The sequence below is a fragment of the Triturus cristatus genome, chromosome 4_1, assembly GCF_964204655.1.
Source record: "Triturus cristatus chromosome 4_1, aTriCri1.1, whole genome shotgun sequence".
Lineage (NCBI taxonomy): Eukaryota > Metazoa > Chordata > Amphibia > Caudata > Salamandridae > Triturus > Triturus cristatus.
The window spans coordinates 666,949,011-666,967,757 of NC_140585.1; the positions used below are offsets into that span (position 1 = coordinate 666,949,011).

General features: G+C 46.9%; 1 protein-coding gene across 16 annotated transcripts in view; it reads right to left on the reverse strand.

Moving 5' to 3' along the window:
* NRCAM (neuronal cell adhesion molecule) overlaps window positions 1–18,747 on the reverse strand; it is a 971,555-nt gene that overhangs the window by 65,452 nt on the left and 887,356 nt on the right. For 12 of the 16 annotated variants that reach the window (XM_085653084.1, XM_085653089.1, XM_085653092.1 and 9 more), the window contains one exon: window positions 5,696–5,881. In XM_085653084.1, the coding sequence (XP_085509210.1) occupies window positions 5,696–5,881 (186 nt within the window). The remainder of the gene's footprint in view (window positions 1–5,695; window positions 5,882–18,747) is intronic. The other 4 variants (XM_085653099.1, XM_085653096.1, XM_085653093.1 and 1 more) reach the window with 1 other exon arrangement.

Sequence of the window (18,747 nt, forward strand, 5' to 3'; positions counted from 1 at the left end):
AGACTCGGGGGTGACGTATGCACATTTTGCAGAGGAGTGTGCTCCCCTTTTGTGCATAACATATGTCTAGAGTCATCCCTGACACTCTCTCCTTCAGAGATCTGCATCCATAAATTAAGCCTCAAATCTCGTGACCCTATCCTGCAGACCATGCACCCATGACTGGCCTCTCTCCTGTCGCCCAGCAGCTACCAGTGATCTTGCATTTCCCCAAATAAGGTGTGTTCATTCCTACACGCGGCGGTTGTCCAGGTCATCGTCACAATGGCGCATGGGACAGGGGCACGGCTGCTCCCCATCTGAGGTGGGCTATCTGTTGCAATCACGGCTGTGCTTTGGTCCCTTGAGCAAACTACTCCGAGTGACCTTTGTAGAGGTATGCGATGATGCACTTGATGTATGCATGTGGATTTAACTATATGGTATTTCTATAGCGTGAACCCAGCCAAGGGCAGCTGTCCCGGTCAACGACAAGCACGATGTCAACGAGCGATAGGCGAGGTAGAGGGCTGTGGACGGTTAATCGATTGTGATACTTAGCAGTTGTGGTATATAAAAATTCAAACAAATAAAGCCGTGGAATGCAGGCATTTCGTATACAGACATTACTGGCTGGTCGTCAATGTGTTACAGGTGGTTGAACATTTACTATACTTTCACGCACTTGAAAACTAACGTATTTTGCAATATTTTTTCACCAGATGACAATAAACGATCCTGAAATCTTTGGAAATCATTGTTTACATGTTTAGCAAAAATTATCATTGCCACTAGGTGGCAGCACTACCTAAGAATTCAAAATTGATCTACTTTTTACAGGACAATTAATAGAAATATACCATAAATCATACTTCAGACGCTCGGCCTATTTTGCAAGACAATTAAGTCCAAATCTGCAAAAACAATGCGTGAAATATTTCAAAAATGTTTTTACGTTACTGTGGAAAGCATATCTTCAGAAACGGCGGTGAATTAACGGGGCCATCCAGTGAATGAAGGACCAATTCATATCACACCCCTAGCAGGCGTCATCAAACAAACCGAAATTCTAGAATGCTTATTGTGCATTACTGGTGAAAGAAAAGTGTTATTCTTTCTCTAACTAGCTGGCTCCTTTCCTACACTTTAAAACAATGCCCACAAATAACCAGTAATGTCTATAAAATGCCACTCACGGTATGTGCAACATTCCTGAATGTTTCAAGAATGAAATATTTAATGTCTTCGTCGCCATCGCGCACATCCCCCTTCAGCGGCAATATGTGACCCTTATATCTCCCCAACACATCTCCGGGCAGCCTTCCTATGGCGGGATCCTGCTTCGGGGGGTGGGGGAGTTCCTGGGTGATTGACGGGGCGACTTGTGCTGAGCGTCGTCCTATGCCGGCTCAATGCCCTGCAGTGCCCGTTGCTCGGCCTGGTCTCATCGCAGCTCAGCTGCTACTACAATTAATCAGCATTAGTGTCTGTAGTGCTGCAAGCTGCCTTTGCGGCCCTACGTGTTTGGTCCCGGTCATTCCTTCTTCACTTCTGATCTGCCGCATGTTTGTCGGGAGTAGATGTGGCTTACTGGCTAGCGCTGCTGATTGTGAAACCTAGAGACCCAGCTCCGAATCCCAGCCTCGGCACCTGGCCCAACATCGTGTGATTCTAGGCATATCAATGAACCTCCCTCTGTTTAACACGATGATAAATAGAATGTGTTTAAGCTATGTGTATGCATTACTCGCTATATGACTACATATACATACATGCTACCTCCGAAATAAGGTTAATAAAGAAAAATTGAGTGTACTTAACAAGTTAAAAAAAAATCTGTGGAAAAATGTTCAAAAAGTCTAAAATCTGCTGCAAAATCTGTGTTTTCTGCAGAACACCCTGCACTGCAGATTTGGATTGCCCCTCCCCATGCCCACCCACTCGCAGTTTATGCACTAGTCTGTGTCCTACCCAGGGCATTCCTGTCGTCATCAATAAAGGGACACTATGAGACAGCCCATTCCAAGACTTTCAATCATCATGATCTTTCAGTTACCAAAACTTGATACATAAATCAGAATGTAGAGAAAGAACAGGCAAGGCTTTAGAATATATAGAACCTTTCAATTAGAGACACCAAAAGGCTTTTTGATTGCATGACATAGCTCAGAAAACCGATTCAAAACCAGCATGGAAATGTGAGCTAGAGTGGCCGCTTAACTTACCATGACATCATTATTATGCATTGTTATTTTAGTCTCACTTGTAATGTGGTCAATCAGTTTTTAAATTCTGGCATTTTAAAAACCGCGTTTTAAGAAATTATAAGCTTGAATCGACATTTGCATGTGCAATTGAGATACCTTTCTAAAAGAGAAACATGTTCTAGGTATACAGAAATGGGGAACTAAGCCTTAAAATTAAAACATATTAATATGCTTACGTCAGAAGCCTGTGCCAGCGTGTTCACAGTATGGAAAAATGTGTGCTGTGCATCATATGGACGACTAAGATCTGAGGTTTTGCAGTAAATGTCCGCCTAATTGCAGGCAAATTTAGACATTTGAATCGTCCAGCATATCTCCTGCGTGAGAGTCACTCGTCTTAAATGGGTGTTATTCAATGCAAAGAGACACTGCAGTATCTCTAGCTAACTCCTGGGCAAACACGTCCCTGCAGTGCTATGTATCATCAGGGTATTACTGTTAACTATACCAACACTCGGGCCCAGACTATGACGTATGCATATTGGCTCCTAGAATTTCCTGATCTTTGGCATCAGAGCTCAGCATTGCCAACCCTTCAACTTGTGTTGAGTAGGCCAGCATCCGGTTTACTCAGGAAGGTCCTCTTGAGAAACTCAAACCAGTTGTTTACTTTCCTGGGACAGAGAAAACATTGAAAGAACTTCAAGGAATGCCACATTAGAAACTTTGCAAATAACTAGGGCTTGGTGTGCCAAATGACCTCATGGGCTTCTTTAAAGTAACAGCAATCTCAAAAGCCATCCATCTAATTCAAGAGCTAGATTATCAACAACCAGTGGAGGAATTCTTGTGTATTAAATCTGGAAACAATTCTCTACCAAATTTCTTAGATCTATACTCCACTCACAAATTCCAGGCTACTTAAAAACAATCTAGTATGGTTTGTCAGTATACAAAGAATCAGATCAAGCGATAAGGGCACTGCATTCGACATGTGGTTTCGATGTTTACATTCTCATATCTAATTTTGGTCGGTCAGATCCAGAAAAAATGACTTCCTGCTGGAATTAAGAGTTTCACTCAGAGTGAAATCCACCTTAAGGACCCTCAGAATGTATCTTTCTAATATTTTGCATTATTCATCTAATGTGCCACTCTATGCCTCCGAGTGGTTGGTGGTACTGGATGTTTGTTCATGTCTGGACAAGTTCATGTTTCTCTGATTAGCAAAATTCAGGACAAACCAGGCGCTTAGAGATGCTTTGACCTCATCTAGATGGCTCGCCACCTGAAGCTGTGACCCTCTGACCTCACTGCGTCCCTTGCCCCTTCTCATCTAAATGTGCCGAGCTGTGAGGAAAGTTCATTCTCATTGTTGACAATGCTGGGTGTCTTTCCAATAATTCTCGAGTACAGAAGTCATGCACAGGTTCATTTTAGCTTTACCTGCACCTAAGTCACATGGGAGATAATCAGTTTTCAGCACTACACGTACTTAGAGACAAAGCAAAAGACAGGGCTTGGCGCTAAATACGAAGGCATGCAGCAAAAGACGCGTGGCAAAGTTATGAGACAGGTTAGACATGCTGGAGACAAAAGTAGAGGTTATTCGCAAAACAGAAAACGAAATAGTAAATGAACAGCTTGTTTATGTTTCTTACGAGCTTCGTGTTACATTTGCAATAATGTTGGCTCATGGTTAATTAAAACGCAGAATCCCAGGGACATCTCCTTCTATTAGTACCAGGATCACTCACACTCGAACTTCACCACTTAAGTAGAGAATACCTGGTGTGAACCAGACACAGGTTATTGATACACCTGAGAATATTACTGTTAACAGTTACAGAAAGAACTACAAAGTCTTAATATTGTTTCATTGAGCATGTGGATTACCTTGCCAGGATTACAGCATTAAATACATTGGAACATCGCAGTGCTGTCTGTCACCAGTCACGTGAAAAGGCAATGTCATGCGTGGAGTGGAAGCATTCCAGAACCTGTTGCATGTAACGCCGTTTACAGCAGATAAATGAAAGCCCTGGGATATCTTTTGGAAACTGCTAGACACAAATCACACCATCGTCCTTCGAAGTGTACTGAAGACGAGGGCTTGCAAAGCAGTTGGCTGATTCGCTGCACACATGCAACACAACATTTCAGAATACCATGCATGATCTGGAGAGTTGTGACACATTCTATTGCACAAGGTAAACGACCTGCATCTCCACTCACCGCAAGAATCTCCCCTGGCTCCCCGTCCACAGAGATGTCAATTCAAGATGCTGACCCACGCCTACAAAGCCCTCCACAATCAATGACCAGCATACATCAACCACCACCTGAGCTTCCACCAACCCTCCAGACACCTGCGCTCCACTTCCCTCTACCTCGCTCACACCCCTGCATCTGCAAGAACAGCAGTGGAGGCCACTCCTTCTCCTACCTCGTTGCGAAGTCTTGGAAAGGCCTCCGCCTCCCCCTCTAGCTCCCAACGTCACCCTCTCTTCAGGAATTCAGGAAGGTACTCAAGACCTGGCTCTTTCACGGATTCCACCCGAGCAGCATGGTTCTCAGCTCCTGGATACTCTTGTGGGTCATTAGCAACGCTAAATAAATCCTGTTTGATTGACTAATTGACCTAACGTCATTAAAATGGTAAGAATACATATTTACACAGACTATCCTTTAAACTCAATCAAGAATAATAAGTGAGATAAACTTAAAGACAGGGAAGTGTCTTGAAATGGCATTTCACCTACACTCGCCCGCCTTCTGAAGCATGTGACTGCTGCACAATGTTGGGGTGTGGCAAGGAGCGGTAGCTGTGTGGATCCGATATCTTACTCCCGCCTCACTCCTAAGCCAAGTCAGTGCTTCGAGCTACCATGCTTTGTAGCGCCACATTTACCACATAACATAACAATTAATAAATGGCCAGAGAACACGTCTGAAGGATGACGTACCTGCAATTAAGCATCACCTTGTTGCATCATCACAGAGAACGAGGCAGGGCAGTGGGCGGTGAGTCGTGTGTGATGTTACTGCCATTCGACACAACTTAGTGCAACCTTATATTAGATGCTTGTGGGTAGGTTATCCGTTAACATAACTCAGGGGACACTAAGGTTTTCTGCAGCAGCCACAATTGTGCATCTGGTAATGGTACAGGGTGCAATGCAGTTCGCATTTAAAAATGCGTTCTTTATTTGCCTTCCCCTACACAACCCAACTGATTTATTTCTCCCACTTGTCCTACCTTTTTATCATACACTCCAAACTAAATTACGCTACACCCTATAGTAAACAGTTTTAGCAAGTAAGGCGTGGATGGTAAGCACCATGATGGCAGCATTATGTTTGATTATATTGCAACTATTATTTTATTATTGCGAATAATGTAATGTTGTGGCTGTACTGTGGCAAAGCAGACACCAGGGTATATTAACACTTTCTTATTACAAGACAGTAAAAACATGGCAGTGCTGCTCCGAACTCTTTGTACATACCCGTCTTACCTTCATCCACCATTGTCATAGCTTCCTCTGTGATTTGATTTCCTGGTCCCATAGAAGTGTGTGCATAAAAGTAAAATTTGTATCGCGTGCTGTAAGTTAAATTTCTTAGCACCAGGTTGGTCTCGTTGGCTGGAATTCGGATCTCTACTGGCGGGCCTAACTCATGTGTGCTGTTAACTGTTTTGGGAAAGAAACAGACTCGGTTATTTAATTCAAAATCTTACACTCGTTTATTCTATCAAGACCTACCAAAACTCTCATTTTAATAACAACTATCCATCGACTTAAAAGTGGCTGTGACTCAGATCTATGGTGCTTAATCTAACATCCGACAATGTAATCTGCCGTCTTCTTGACCCCACTGAACACGTATACCTGAGATAAACACCAAAACAGTTAGCATTTAATATATGTTCAGAAGGATATGTTGGTAATTTGAAAGAGGTTTAGAATGAAACAAATAAACTGAAAGATATGATTGATAACTATGTTCAACTTTTGCTCCATACGCTGTGAAAACTCATAAAAAGTTTTTGAATATGTTATAGTATTGTTATATCAGTACTAAAAACAGCTCAGGTCTGTCTTGTAGGTGATCCACCATTCGTTATTTCATGATGTAACAAATGCGGCCGTTGTTTGTGTGTGCGGCAGGGTTTTCACACAACATTTTATTTAGATTCCCATGTCATTCCCCTGATCATCAGGATTTAGAGACCCACTGATATTTTTTGCACGGACTCCCTGTAATGACAGTTACTATCATACCTCTGGATAAGAGCAACAGGATTCCTTCAACTGATTACCAAAGGAGTTTTGTTTGTCTATCTTAGCTGGAAGATAGATCAGTGAGTCAACACTCACTGTGACCATAATAAGTGATCTGAAGGTCACAAGTTCAAATCTCAGCAGGGCAGACTCTGCCATCTATCCTTCTGAGGTTGGTAAATTGAGTACCATAAACTGGACAACAATACGTTTGTTATTTTAGTACTTAGAAATGACAGAAAAGCGTCATGAAACACAATAAGAACCAAGTTATTATTGATTATCGTTCTCCCATTTCCAACTACTATGAAAAAGCTCCAAGCAGAAAGCACCGAGAACTGATAATAACAGACACCTAGTTTAGGCATCAAAGAAACAGACTATAGAAAATAATTTGGTCAAATTTTGAAGTTCTTTGGAAGATAGGATCCTGAGAGAAAGGTTTATGATCTGAATCTGGCACCAGGAAAGATTTTCTTCTAAACAAAAGAGGGATGCTTCTGTGAAAAATGTACAAATGCTTTCTACTTTCATTTGATGCATTCTCCTATTCTACTGGGGTTAACTTGCTTTCATTACAGATTTAAATCATTTTAAAGGAGTTGAGGAAGATGGTGGTAGGCCTGGGTTTATACCTTTATTTAATCAGCTACAGATGCAGAGCTGTATGTGTATGCATACATAGGCGCAAGCGATATTGGAAGGGTTTGAGTAGCTATTTCACACTAAGAGCTTTAAATGGAGAAAAGTTGAAGAATTTACATGGCAACAATTACAGGGGTTTAGATGTCCACCAAGATGGTTAATCTCTACAAAGAACCTCTTGGTCAAAGGCTACAGGTCAAGTAAATCCTAAAACATCAATATGTTTCTAAAAGATTGCTATAATTGCAAATATTAAACGTATCTGATATTACAACCTTCAAATATTTCTTGGATGAGTTGCTTATCTTTGACATTAAACCTAGTTGTTAGACCTGGCTTTTACAGCGGGTTTATCCCTGGATTTTTTGTTTTGTGGCCTTCTGTTTCTGACCTGTTTTTGTTGGTTTTATGACTCTTGGCACTTTACCACTGCTGATCAGTGCTAAAGTGCATATGCTCTCCCTGTAAATTGTATGTATGTATTGGGGTTTCCAAAATTGGCTGATTTGATTTACTAGTCAGTCCCTAGTACAGTGCACTGTGTGTGCACAGGGCCTGTAAATCAAATGCTGCTAGTGGGCCTACAGCACTGGTTGTGCCACCCACACACGCAGCCTGTAAATGCAACTCAGGCCTGTAATTGCAAAGCCTGAGTGCAATCTGGTACTGCCATGTTGACTTGGCAAGTGCATACACTTGCAAGGCCCTAACCTTCCATTTTCTTACATGTTAGTCAACTCAAAGGTAGGCCCAAGGTACCTCTGTGTGCAGGGTGCAGTGTATGTGAAAGGTAGAACATGCCCTGGTGTGTGTGGCATGTCCTGATAGTGAAATACAGCCAATTTAGTTTTTCACTATTGTAAAGCTATCTGTATCCATTGGATATAATGGGGAGTTTGCTTATAACATCTTATAATCCTAACTATCCCTTGGAACAAGGTAGGAAAATAACATTTAGTATGCCTGATCTCAGAATGTTAAAAATGCATCTTTTAACAAGGGTGATTTTTACATTCTTTGTTTGAAAATACCACTTTTAGAAAGTAGGTATTTCCTTGCCTAGCCATCCAGTGTGCCTCCGGTAGGATGTGTATTGACTGGCTTTGGAGTGGCAGGGGATGGGGATGTGCAGTGGCTCCAGAGAGTCTGGATGTGTCAGCCCTAGGCTGAATAGGCCTGGTTTGCATTTGGAGTGGTGGGAGGAGTAGCACCTGCACCTGAATAGGGCTGTGCCTGTCTTCCACAATTATGGCTCCGCCCCCCTGTAGTGTGGTGGAGCCAGGGCTCACACGAACAATGGAGGTTGTTGTGCACTCACAAAGTGCCCCCAGAACTGGTTTGGACTGGGCTCAGAGCCCTGGGCCAGGAGAGAATAAAGAGCTTTTCTGTATACAATGAGGGGCCCAGACCCCAGACTTTTAGATCACTGCTGCACTAAGGAACCTGCCAGGAAGAACAGGGAAAGTTGGAGGAGGAGTATTGCCCCGTTGGGGTTGGCCTGCAGTGGTTACTTCTGTCTTGGGCAGGAAAGGACTGGACTGTGCTTTCATCATCCTGCTGTTAAAGTTTTCTCCAAGGGCTTGAAGTAGAGCTTGCCTCCTGTTGGAAGTCTCAGGAATAGAAAAGACGTCAAAGATCACTTCTGGTAATCAAGAAGAACCTTTGCCAAGGAAAAAAGTCAGAGAAGCTGAGGAGGAATACTGCGCCTGTGCTGTTTGCTGTCTGGTGTTGGCCTGCAGTGGCTACTTTCTGCCAAGCAAAGGGAAAAGGACTTTGCTGTTTGCTGTGTCCCCTGATTGAGGAAGATCTCCAAGGGCTTGAAACTGAGCGGGCCTCCTGTTCTGAGGTCTCATGGACACAAAGACTTCACCGCCAGCTCCCCTGAACATCATTGCTGGGAGTTCCGACCTGCTAAGAGGTGCCTGCTGTTGTTTTGGACCTCTGGAGGCTGTTTGCCGCTGGGAGCTGGAAAAGTAACGCAACTTCGAGAAGCGTGACACATCCGCATCTGTTTCTGATGCATCACTGAAGAAATCGTTGCAGCACCTGCCCGCGGCTCAAGAAATCGCTGCACGCCGCATCGAGTGCACCTGTCTCCGAAGTCCGAGATCACCGCGCCGATTCCGATACAAGGTCTGCTGTGCAGCTGCAAGAACCCACGCATTGTCCCAGATCGTCGCATCGAGGCTCCAAGTCTGTCGCATCGTTTGGGGATGCAGTAAGAAACTGACGCATCACCTCCCCACGCAGTAAGAAACCAACGCATCAACTCCCCACACAGTAAGAAATCGACGCATCACCTCCTCTCCGGTAAAGAACTGACACATCACCTCCCCTGCGCAACAGTAAGGAACAGACGCATCACCTCCCCCGGAGCAAGGAACCGACGCATCACCTTCCCTGAGTGTAAGGAACAGACATATCACCTTCCCTGCGACCCTTTTTGCCTGTGTGCGTGACACATCCAAGGTACTTTCTGTGAAAAGTGTTGCATCTGCAATTTGCTTTGAACTGAACTATTTCTACCATTTGAAAGTCATATTTTTATTACTTTATTGTGGATTTTTTTGTTTTGCTCTTGTTTGGTCTGGATAAAGATGACATTTTTCTAAACTGGTGTGGTGCTCATTTGTAGTGTTTTTACTGTATTACTGTATGTGTTCACAAAAGCATTACACACTGCCTCTGAGATAAGACTGTCTGGTCGTGCGAAGCTACCAAGGGGGTGAGCTGGGGTTATTTTAGGGGTGTATTCCCCTTACCTTGACTAGAAGCAAGAGTCTCTATTTGGACACAGGTACCTACCTCTGCCAACTAGAGACCCCCATTTCTAACACTAGTAAAAAGTGAATTTCTACTACTGTAATCAATGGAAATGCCCGCTTCAGTTCAAACACAGCCTTTACACCTTAGCATCACTTCTAAAGTGTTCCTATTTGAAAATTGCTTGACATCACTATCGGCCAAAACTTCTCAATGGTATCTCAGATAGAGAAACTTGCAAAACCTGATTCAGTCAATCTATTTCTACTAAAGAAACTAAAACCATAAATCCCTCATACTGATGTCACAACAGCAATGGAGGCTCTAGTTCTCTCTCATATTGAAAGGGACACTTTCCTACTTTTAGGTCTTCTGAAAACCTTTCTGGTGCACTGCACATCCATTATCCAAGCAGCAGCTTCCATTGTCAAAGGTGCACAAAGATCAGAACTCCAATGCTCAGAGATCTGGACAGGCTCCCCCTTGAAGTCAGGTTTGACTTTATAATGGCTTGCATCACTCATAAAGCACTACATCCTGGTCTACCAAGCTACTTGAAAATAAGCTATGGAGCACAGTAGGAGAGAGGAATAGTAGAAGTAAATCCAGCCTTCTACTGTAGATTAAAAAAAAAAAAAAAGACAGACACTGAAACAAGATTTTTCATGACAAGCCACAAGAATTTAGAATCAATTCCCAGAAAACATGCCTGATCCCCCATCTGCTCTGATTTTAAAAAGATCTAAAATCAAAGTTGTTCAAATTGCACCTAGCAACATAGATACTGCCATATCTGTAAATATTGTTACTGTACCTGAACGCCCTCAACAACTATCGTTTAAGTCATTTCTATATGTTTTTAGTGAAGGTCTATTATCCTTTAGGCTAGATGTGTTCTATATAAATACTGAAACACTCTATGGTTAAGTGTGTGCTACATAAATACATTTAATAAATAAAATACTAAGCTAGTCCACAATCATAATAGAGAAGTGTCATATTTTACGAGATGCTCGTGCTTCAAAAGGAGTAAAATAACATGAAATAGTGCACGATTTGTGTGGGTGGTGATAGATACCAGGGATGTGGAATTGTGAAACAATTAGTACGACAGTCACCATATGAAATCTGTAAAATAAATAAGACCAGTGCACGAAAAATAGGTGCCAAGAGCCCTCAGCTCCATCTCATGTAAAAAGACAGATGAGGGGGCGTGGCCAAGATGGCGGAGAGCTGAGACGTGCTTTGTCTCTGCTCCTCCACCCGCGGCGCCACCTTAATGCACCGGCCTTCGGGACTCTTCAGCGAGGAAGACTGGTGAATTGCCTCTCATAACACCCAGGCTCTGACTCACCGGAGTGTCCCTCAGATCTCTGGGCTCCCGCCCACGGCTTTTTGCCTGCGCCGGTCGCGGGGCCGCCGCCCTGCACTCATGGCAGTGGAGAGTGCCGCCTACCTGCGGCGTCGGTGCCATCCGGGAGCTCCTCCAACGGCGCTGGATTGGGAGATAGCGGTGACCGGGGGCAGGTCCCCGCATACCGGAGCAGGCTACCAGAAGCTCCCTTTTGCGGGACCCGAGGTGTACAACGCCTTAGCACGGGCACATCACGACTGGCGGATAGTATTTTGGGAGGCATATCGGCCTTCCAACACACTGGATCTCTGACCGGGCGGCGGCGGTGAGTACAGCCGACGGCTCTGCACCCCACCGGGCTTTTCCCTTCCCGAGGCCTAGCAGACGTGCTGGATCACCTCTGCTGCTGCGCATTAGACCCCCCTGGATCCGGGGCCCCTGGCTGCGGCCCTGCCTAATGCCCGTAGCACCGGACTCCCCTGCCCTGCAGTGCCGGTTGGTGCTGGACCAACGGCCCACTGCCTTTGCCGACCAGGGGGTGTGGTCGGATGCAAACAGTAGCACCCTGGTCACCATCTTGGGACTCAATCCCGCACTAGGGACTTGTGTTTGGCGCGGTGTAGCAAGGGCCTTCGGGGGGGGGGCGCTTCGGCCTCCGGCCTTGACTAGATCAGGATTCACTGTGGCTGGACCCGTTGCAGTTGTTGCCCTTTCTCCTGTGCCCACCCTACTGGAATAGAGCCTTCTAGAGGCACCCAATACCTTCTGTGCCACAACATGGGCATTCTCAGGCACAGGCCCCTGACTACACCCCTAGTTGTGGTCCGCGAGTGGGGACCCTGCTTGAGCGGGCTACGGGAGCTGTGGTGAACCGAGCTCCTCGCATTTGGACCCCAGGGTGGACTGGCCTTTACAGCACTGGGGCGCCGCCTTGCTCTTATTATGCTAGGCCGGCCGGCAGTGGTGGACACTGTCCTCACCTAGACCTCCTCTCATACCAGCCTGCCACTTCCCCAGAGGTGGACACACATCGAGGTGCGCCTTCAGACCTTCCTCCCCAGCTTCTCTCTAATTCTTGCTGCGGCCCTCCCTTCATGGAGGGGCCTGATTGATTGTGGCCGGATCCACCACTTCGCGCTGAAGGAGACCCCCTGTTGCCACCCCCTGTTAATGCCCAGAGTCCTACTGACGGGGGTGGTGTGGCTTCATTGGGGTGACGGACATCGGACTGCTGTTTCTGCCCTAGCTCACCCTCTGGCTTTTTGAATTTGGGCTACAAGCCGTTTAGTATGACATCTGCCAGAGGTAAGAAAGAAAATGCGTCCACCAGAGAGAACTCGCTTAAGGATTAATTTGCCAAAGCGCAGGGAGGAGGGTGCGGGAACACAGGACAGCTGAGCTCGGCGACGCAGATGGCTGACCCCGCAGATGCGCCAGTGACACGGGCCTTTCTGGATCCCTGTTTGCTACCCTGCGTGACGACCTTCAAACTGTGAAGCACAATCTCACGGATATCCGCAAGGATGTAGACGATATAGGAGAAAGGGTGGATAGGAGTGATGCCCGAGACACTGAAATGGCGGCCATGCAACAGGAGGTAATCCGGATACACGAACAACAGGTTGATGTGCAGACTCATCTAGAGGATCTCGAAAATCGCTCCCGCCACCATAACATTAGGATCAGAGGGGTGGGCACCAACGAAGAAGCTGGTGACATCTTTATGTATGTACGAGAGCTTTTCAACCATATACTGGGCAACCCTCCAGACGCTGAATTGAAGCTAGACCGAGCACACAGGCTGAGCCCACCCAGAGCGGCGACTGCACCACCAGCTGACATCCTGGTCTGTGTACAAGACTTTCACACCAAGGAAGAAATCTTGTGCAAAGCTCAATCACTACGGCAGATTTCATTCCACAACCAGACCGCCACCATTTATCAAGATCTCACCGCCAAAACGGAAGAACTTTCGGCCCATTACTGAAGCCCTCCACCAACGCAACATCACCTATTCATGGGGACACCTCTTCCGCCTAGTCTTTCGGCACAATGGCAAGCTATACCAACATCGTTCCCTGACTGAAGCAAGCAAACTTCTGGTCTGTGGATCACACTCCCAAAGGATAAGGCCGAGGAGGAATGCTCCGACCCCGGGCCTAACGATGACAGACCGAAATGGCAGCAGCGGGGTCGTCGACGCCACATCTGGTGCCCAGACCCCTCATTGGTCAAGAAGAAACAACAGGCCTCCTTGCATGCCCTTTCGGACACCCTAGCGAAGACGTCTACCGAGTGACTGAACCTGGTCATCCTTCCTTCATCGCTTTGGGGGTGGGGGGGGAGTTGGGGTTGTACTACGCCACGCAAATACCCAATGGACTTATCCTCGGATTACAGACTATGACTGTACGCTAGACTTATATCGGCGCTTGTTGCGCCTTGTTGTCTTCTTTTGTTTTAGGTATTTTGGGGCTTTCGCTTTCCTTTCTCCTCCTTCTTTCCTTCTATTTCCTTTCTATCTTCTGGGAACCCCCGGTCCACGGAGAGCCATTAATCTCTACCCCTACACTGGTGAGGCACAGTGTTCTCTAGCGGTTCTATTAGGGTTTGTGCCTGGCAAGGCCCCTAGTTTGACTCTACTTCGCTGTCCTTTGCTTTGGGGGGGCATGGTTCAGAGTGCACCACGAGGCCTTTTTTCTCACGCTAGCGTTAGGGAGCCCAGGTAGCTCTGTTGCTCTTGCTTGGCGATAACCCCTGTCTCTGTGTCAGATGCCGCCACCTTCACTTAAGGTTCTCACTTTCAATGTGAGAGGACTCAACAATCCCATCAAGCACAGAGCACTTCTCTCATACCTAGAGAGTACGGGGGCAGATATCTGCCTACACCAGGAGACCCACCTCCTTTCCAAGGACTGCCACTGACTTCGGTCCCGCGTTTTCCCGACCCAATTCTTTTCTTCCACATCTTCTAAAACGGCAGGGGTAGCTATTCTAGTTTCCAGGGCTTTCCAGGGGAAGGCGACCCAGAAGGGATTCAAGATCAAAGGCAGACTTCTCACCTATCACTTTACTATAGGGGTCACACTGTGGTTGTGGGTTTGGTTTACGTCCCTAATGAGGGACAGGAACGCTTTCTGCACAATGCTCTTACGGCTGCCACTGCAACTCAGGAGCGCCACATATTACTAGAGCGGGACCTCAACATAGTATTTGACAATGACCTTGACAGATAAGCACAGCGCACGAGCCAGGTGGGTGCTCTTTCCTTCACAGGGCTCACAAGAATACGCAACCTGGACCTCACGGATCTCTGGAGATACCAACACCCTCCTTCACGGGCATTTTCGTACTATTCCAACGCCCATAAAAGCTATGCGAGACTCAATTATTTTCTTGGTGCTAAAACTTTCCGCGAGGCCACACTCTCAATCGACATACTAACGGCTTCCCTGTCTGATCACAACCCGGTGGAAATCCCGCTGGCGCTCCCACAGATCCGACGACCGGCCATACACTGGCGTTTTAATGACCCGCTCTTACACAGACCAGCCACGGTCAGCCAGATAAAACACGCAATAGAAGATTACCTTTTGCACAATGACACCCCAGACACCGCTCTCTCCACACGTTGGGAGGCCCTTAAAGCGGTCATCGGGGGGAGGTCATTGCTATCTCTTCCACGGATAATGCGGATCGTAAGACAAAATGGTAGGAGCTGACAAAGAAAGTGCAGGAACTGGAGCAGATGCACCAGCAAACCAGAGCCCCCCGTATGTGGCGACAGCTCACGGCCACTCGGAAATAACTGACGGCTTTTGACCAGCACAAGGCAGAATATGCTGCAATGTGGCTACAACACTCCTTCTACACCGGCGGGGATAAATGTGGCCGCCTTCTCGCGCACAGGCTCCATGAGGCCCACTTACACGAGGGCATCCAAGAAATCACGGGTAATGCATGCTCCAATGACGCGTCTATTGTCGATGCCATACGCAAGTTTAATGCTCAACTTTACAATGACCAGCCCCTGGATGAGGCGGACATGGATTCTTACCTAACTGAGGCCCACCTCCCCACCTTGACTTCAGACCAGGCAGTCCATATCGAAAGAGAGAGAGATCAGGCCAGAGGAGGTTATCTCCGCCATTGCCGGCCTGAAACTGGGTAAATCTTCCGGCTCTGATGGCTACACAGCAGCCTTCTATTAACAATTTTGCGCGATACTCGCTCCCTTGCTCACCCGGCTTTATAATTCCTTTGCGGCACCTGGGGCCATTCCTCCCTCTATGCTGGAAGCGGTGATAGTCGTCCTCCCCAAACCCGGGAAAGATAGGGCTGAATGCGGCTCATATCGGCCTAGCACACTCCTGAACACAGACTTGAAGCTTAACACTAGTATTCTGGCGAGTCGGATCGCCCCCGAAATGCGGGGGCTGGTGGACCCCGACCAAGCCGGGTTTATACCGCAACGGCAGACAAGCGACAACACGAAACGGGTCACTCATCTCATTGAAAAAGCTTCCCGCATGCCGTGGAAGTACATGCTTCTCACGATCAATGCAGAAAAGGCCTTCGATCGGGTCCATTGGCCATATCTCGAGCAGGTACTGGCTCGCATATGCTTTGGGGAGAAAATGCGGACCCATATTTTTAATTGCTACCGGTCTCCCACGGCGACAGAAAGAATTAACGGGCACACCTCCGCTCTCTTCCCAATTCACCCCTACTTTTCGGTCTCTATATGAGGCCCATGGCACAGAGGGTCAAAGATCACACTCAGATCACAGGCATACGCGTTGGGGGGGAAACTCATACCATCAGCTTGTACGTGGACGACGTGCTTGTTACTCTGACGAATCCTGAGAGAGCACTGGGCGCTTTCCTGGAGGAACTAGATACCTTCGGCGGAGCCTCTGGATTCAAGGTCAATCTGACCAAATCTATAGCATTGAACCTCTCCCTGCTACCACAGGAAAAAGGCTGACTTGCAGGCCCGCTATCCCCTGTGACACCGTCCTGTATTTGGGTATATATCTGGCCCCAACCCTACAGGACATGAGGCTAGCTAATTTCTCGCTCCCCCACACTCACATCCATCTGAGCTCCGGAGGTGGAGGCATCACCAGATCTCCTGGGTGGGGCATGTCGCTGCGATAAAGAGGACAGTGCTTCCTAAAATCCTCTATCTATTTCAAACGCTTCCCCTGCCACCCCCCACTGGTTGGCTCCAGAAGGTACAATCGGACCTCTCCCTTTTCATCTGGCAGGGACGTAAACAGTGACTTGAACGAGCAGTCAGCTTTCTCCCACCCCACGAAGGGGGACTCGGGATCCCGGACCTCACACTCTACTACAAGGCTACACAGGTCACATACCTAGTTGAATGGAGCCGGGCTGAGTCTCAGAAAAATTGGCTTTTCCAGGATCGAGCCGTTGCAGGCACCTCTCTCATGAAGGTTCCCTTTCTCTTGAAGGCCCACCGCCCCCCTAATCTTTATGCTTTGCAGGTTACACGCACAATCCTAATGGTCTGGGACCAGACGAACATACGCCACGACCTCACGACCTACCCCTCGCTGCTTACGTCGATCTTGGATAATCCCGATTTCAGCCCTGGGAGAGCCTCACAATCCTTTCACGCGTAGTGAGAGGCCGGATGTCGTGCGTTAGGTCTCCTATTTGCCAAGGGAGACATCATATCCTTTCCCCAGCTCAGGCACGACTATCGTCTCCCGGAGACTAAACGCATACGCTACCTCCTGGTCCGACACAGGGCCATGCACCCTGACAACCGTACACAGGCGGCAAGACTCCTTATGCCGTATGAGCGTTGGCTCATAACATGGTCCTCAGACAAGAAACTAATTTCGGAGCTCTGTAAGATGCTACAATCCAGATACACCCACACTTACATTGCGGGGCAGGCCTATTGGGAGTGGGAATTAGGGCTCAATCTCACTCCCGAGGAATGGGAAGGGGCATGCTACACAGCAACACACGTAGGTCTCACTGAAACATTCACAAAATGTGTCTATAACTGGTACTATACCCCAGAGAGACTCCACCAAACTGACGCTACACAGAGTCCTGACTGTTGGAGGAGAAGTGGAGAGAAGGGCACACTGGTTCACCTACTTTAGGATTACGCACACTTCCGGACCTACTAGACACATATACTAGACGAAGTGGACAAACACCTTGATACAGAACTCCCTAGACTCCCCGCATATGTCCTCCGAGGGGTGCCCAACCCCCTCACCTATCTTCTTAAATCCAGACGAGGGAAACCGATAGCTATTGCTCTAGGCACAGCCGTCCAAAATATACTGATTCACTGGAAGACCCCTCACACTCCGGCACACACGGGGTGGTACCAACGTCTATGGCATGTCTTGGGAATGGAAAAGATCTCTTTTACTTTGGCCGGGAAAGGCTCCTCCTTTAGCGACTTGTGGCAGCCCTTTCTTACACTGCTCGCACAAGAATTTCAGGAGCTGACATGCCCAAGATATCTACTTTTCCTGCGCTTGACGGCACCAGAATCCGCCTCCTAAAATGCACGAACACCAGGACTGACACATTACCTGGCCTAGCGCGCTCTTCCAATCTGGACCGTGGGGGGTGGGAGGTGGCCTCTGTCTCTTTTTTTTCCTTTCCTCCTTTCGCTTCTTTGGGTGGTGGGTGGGGGGGTGTGTGTTAACTGTTTACTTTGAGATATTGATATGTTGCTTTCCACTCCAGCCGGGTCCTGCGTGACCCTCATAATATGCACTTATCTTTTACAGCTCTTAATAAAAAGAATTAAACCATAAGAAGACAGACGATTTAAGACACGTAAAATATATTTCTTAAAAAGTAACAGTTCTGTAGCAGAGTTAGCCAGTGTGTGACATACATTCATAAGCAATTTGGTTTTCCCCAAAACTCTACAATATGCTTGCAATAATTGCCACTGAGTAACTTGTTCCCATCATTATGTGCTTCTATTAAACAATCATACACCAAAGGGACACCATACGTGAATTAGAGCATCAGTAGGAAAACATCCATACTTTTGTCACACTGACAGACAGCAACACTTGTAGTTCTTCAAAACTGGGTCATTATTAGCTCATTAAGAGCCAAATAATCATGGCTTAATGAACATAAATGTGCTGTATTTCACGAAACACGCTGTTTAAACTTCTTTGGTGCAGAAATGCGAATGTGTTTTGAGATTGGGTGGGTTTGTTCACCAAGGGCGAGTAGTCACTACAAATGCCCCTAACCATAGTGCTAGATTTCAAAAAATGAAATCCACTTTAATCTACAATGAATAGCATTAGATTTGGATGAAAGAAAGTCCTGCCTGCCCTTTGTAGATAGCACGGTGGAAAGAGCAGTGCAGCTCAGGGGCAGGAATTTGTAGAAGAGAACTCTTTACTCCACTTCTTTTAGGCTGATTTGCAAACTGTGCCCGTAGTGACCTAAGTCCTGTACGACCTGCGATCCATAGTAGATGAGAATCACT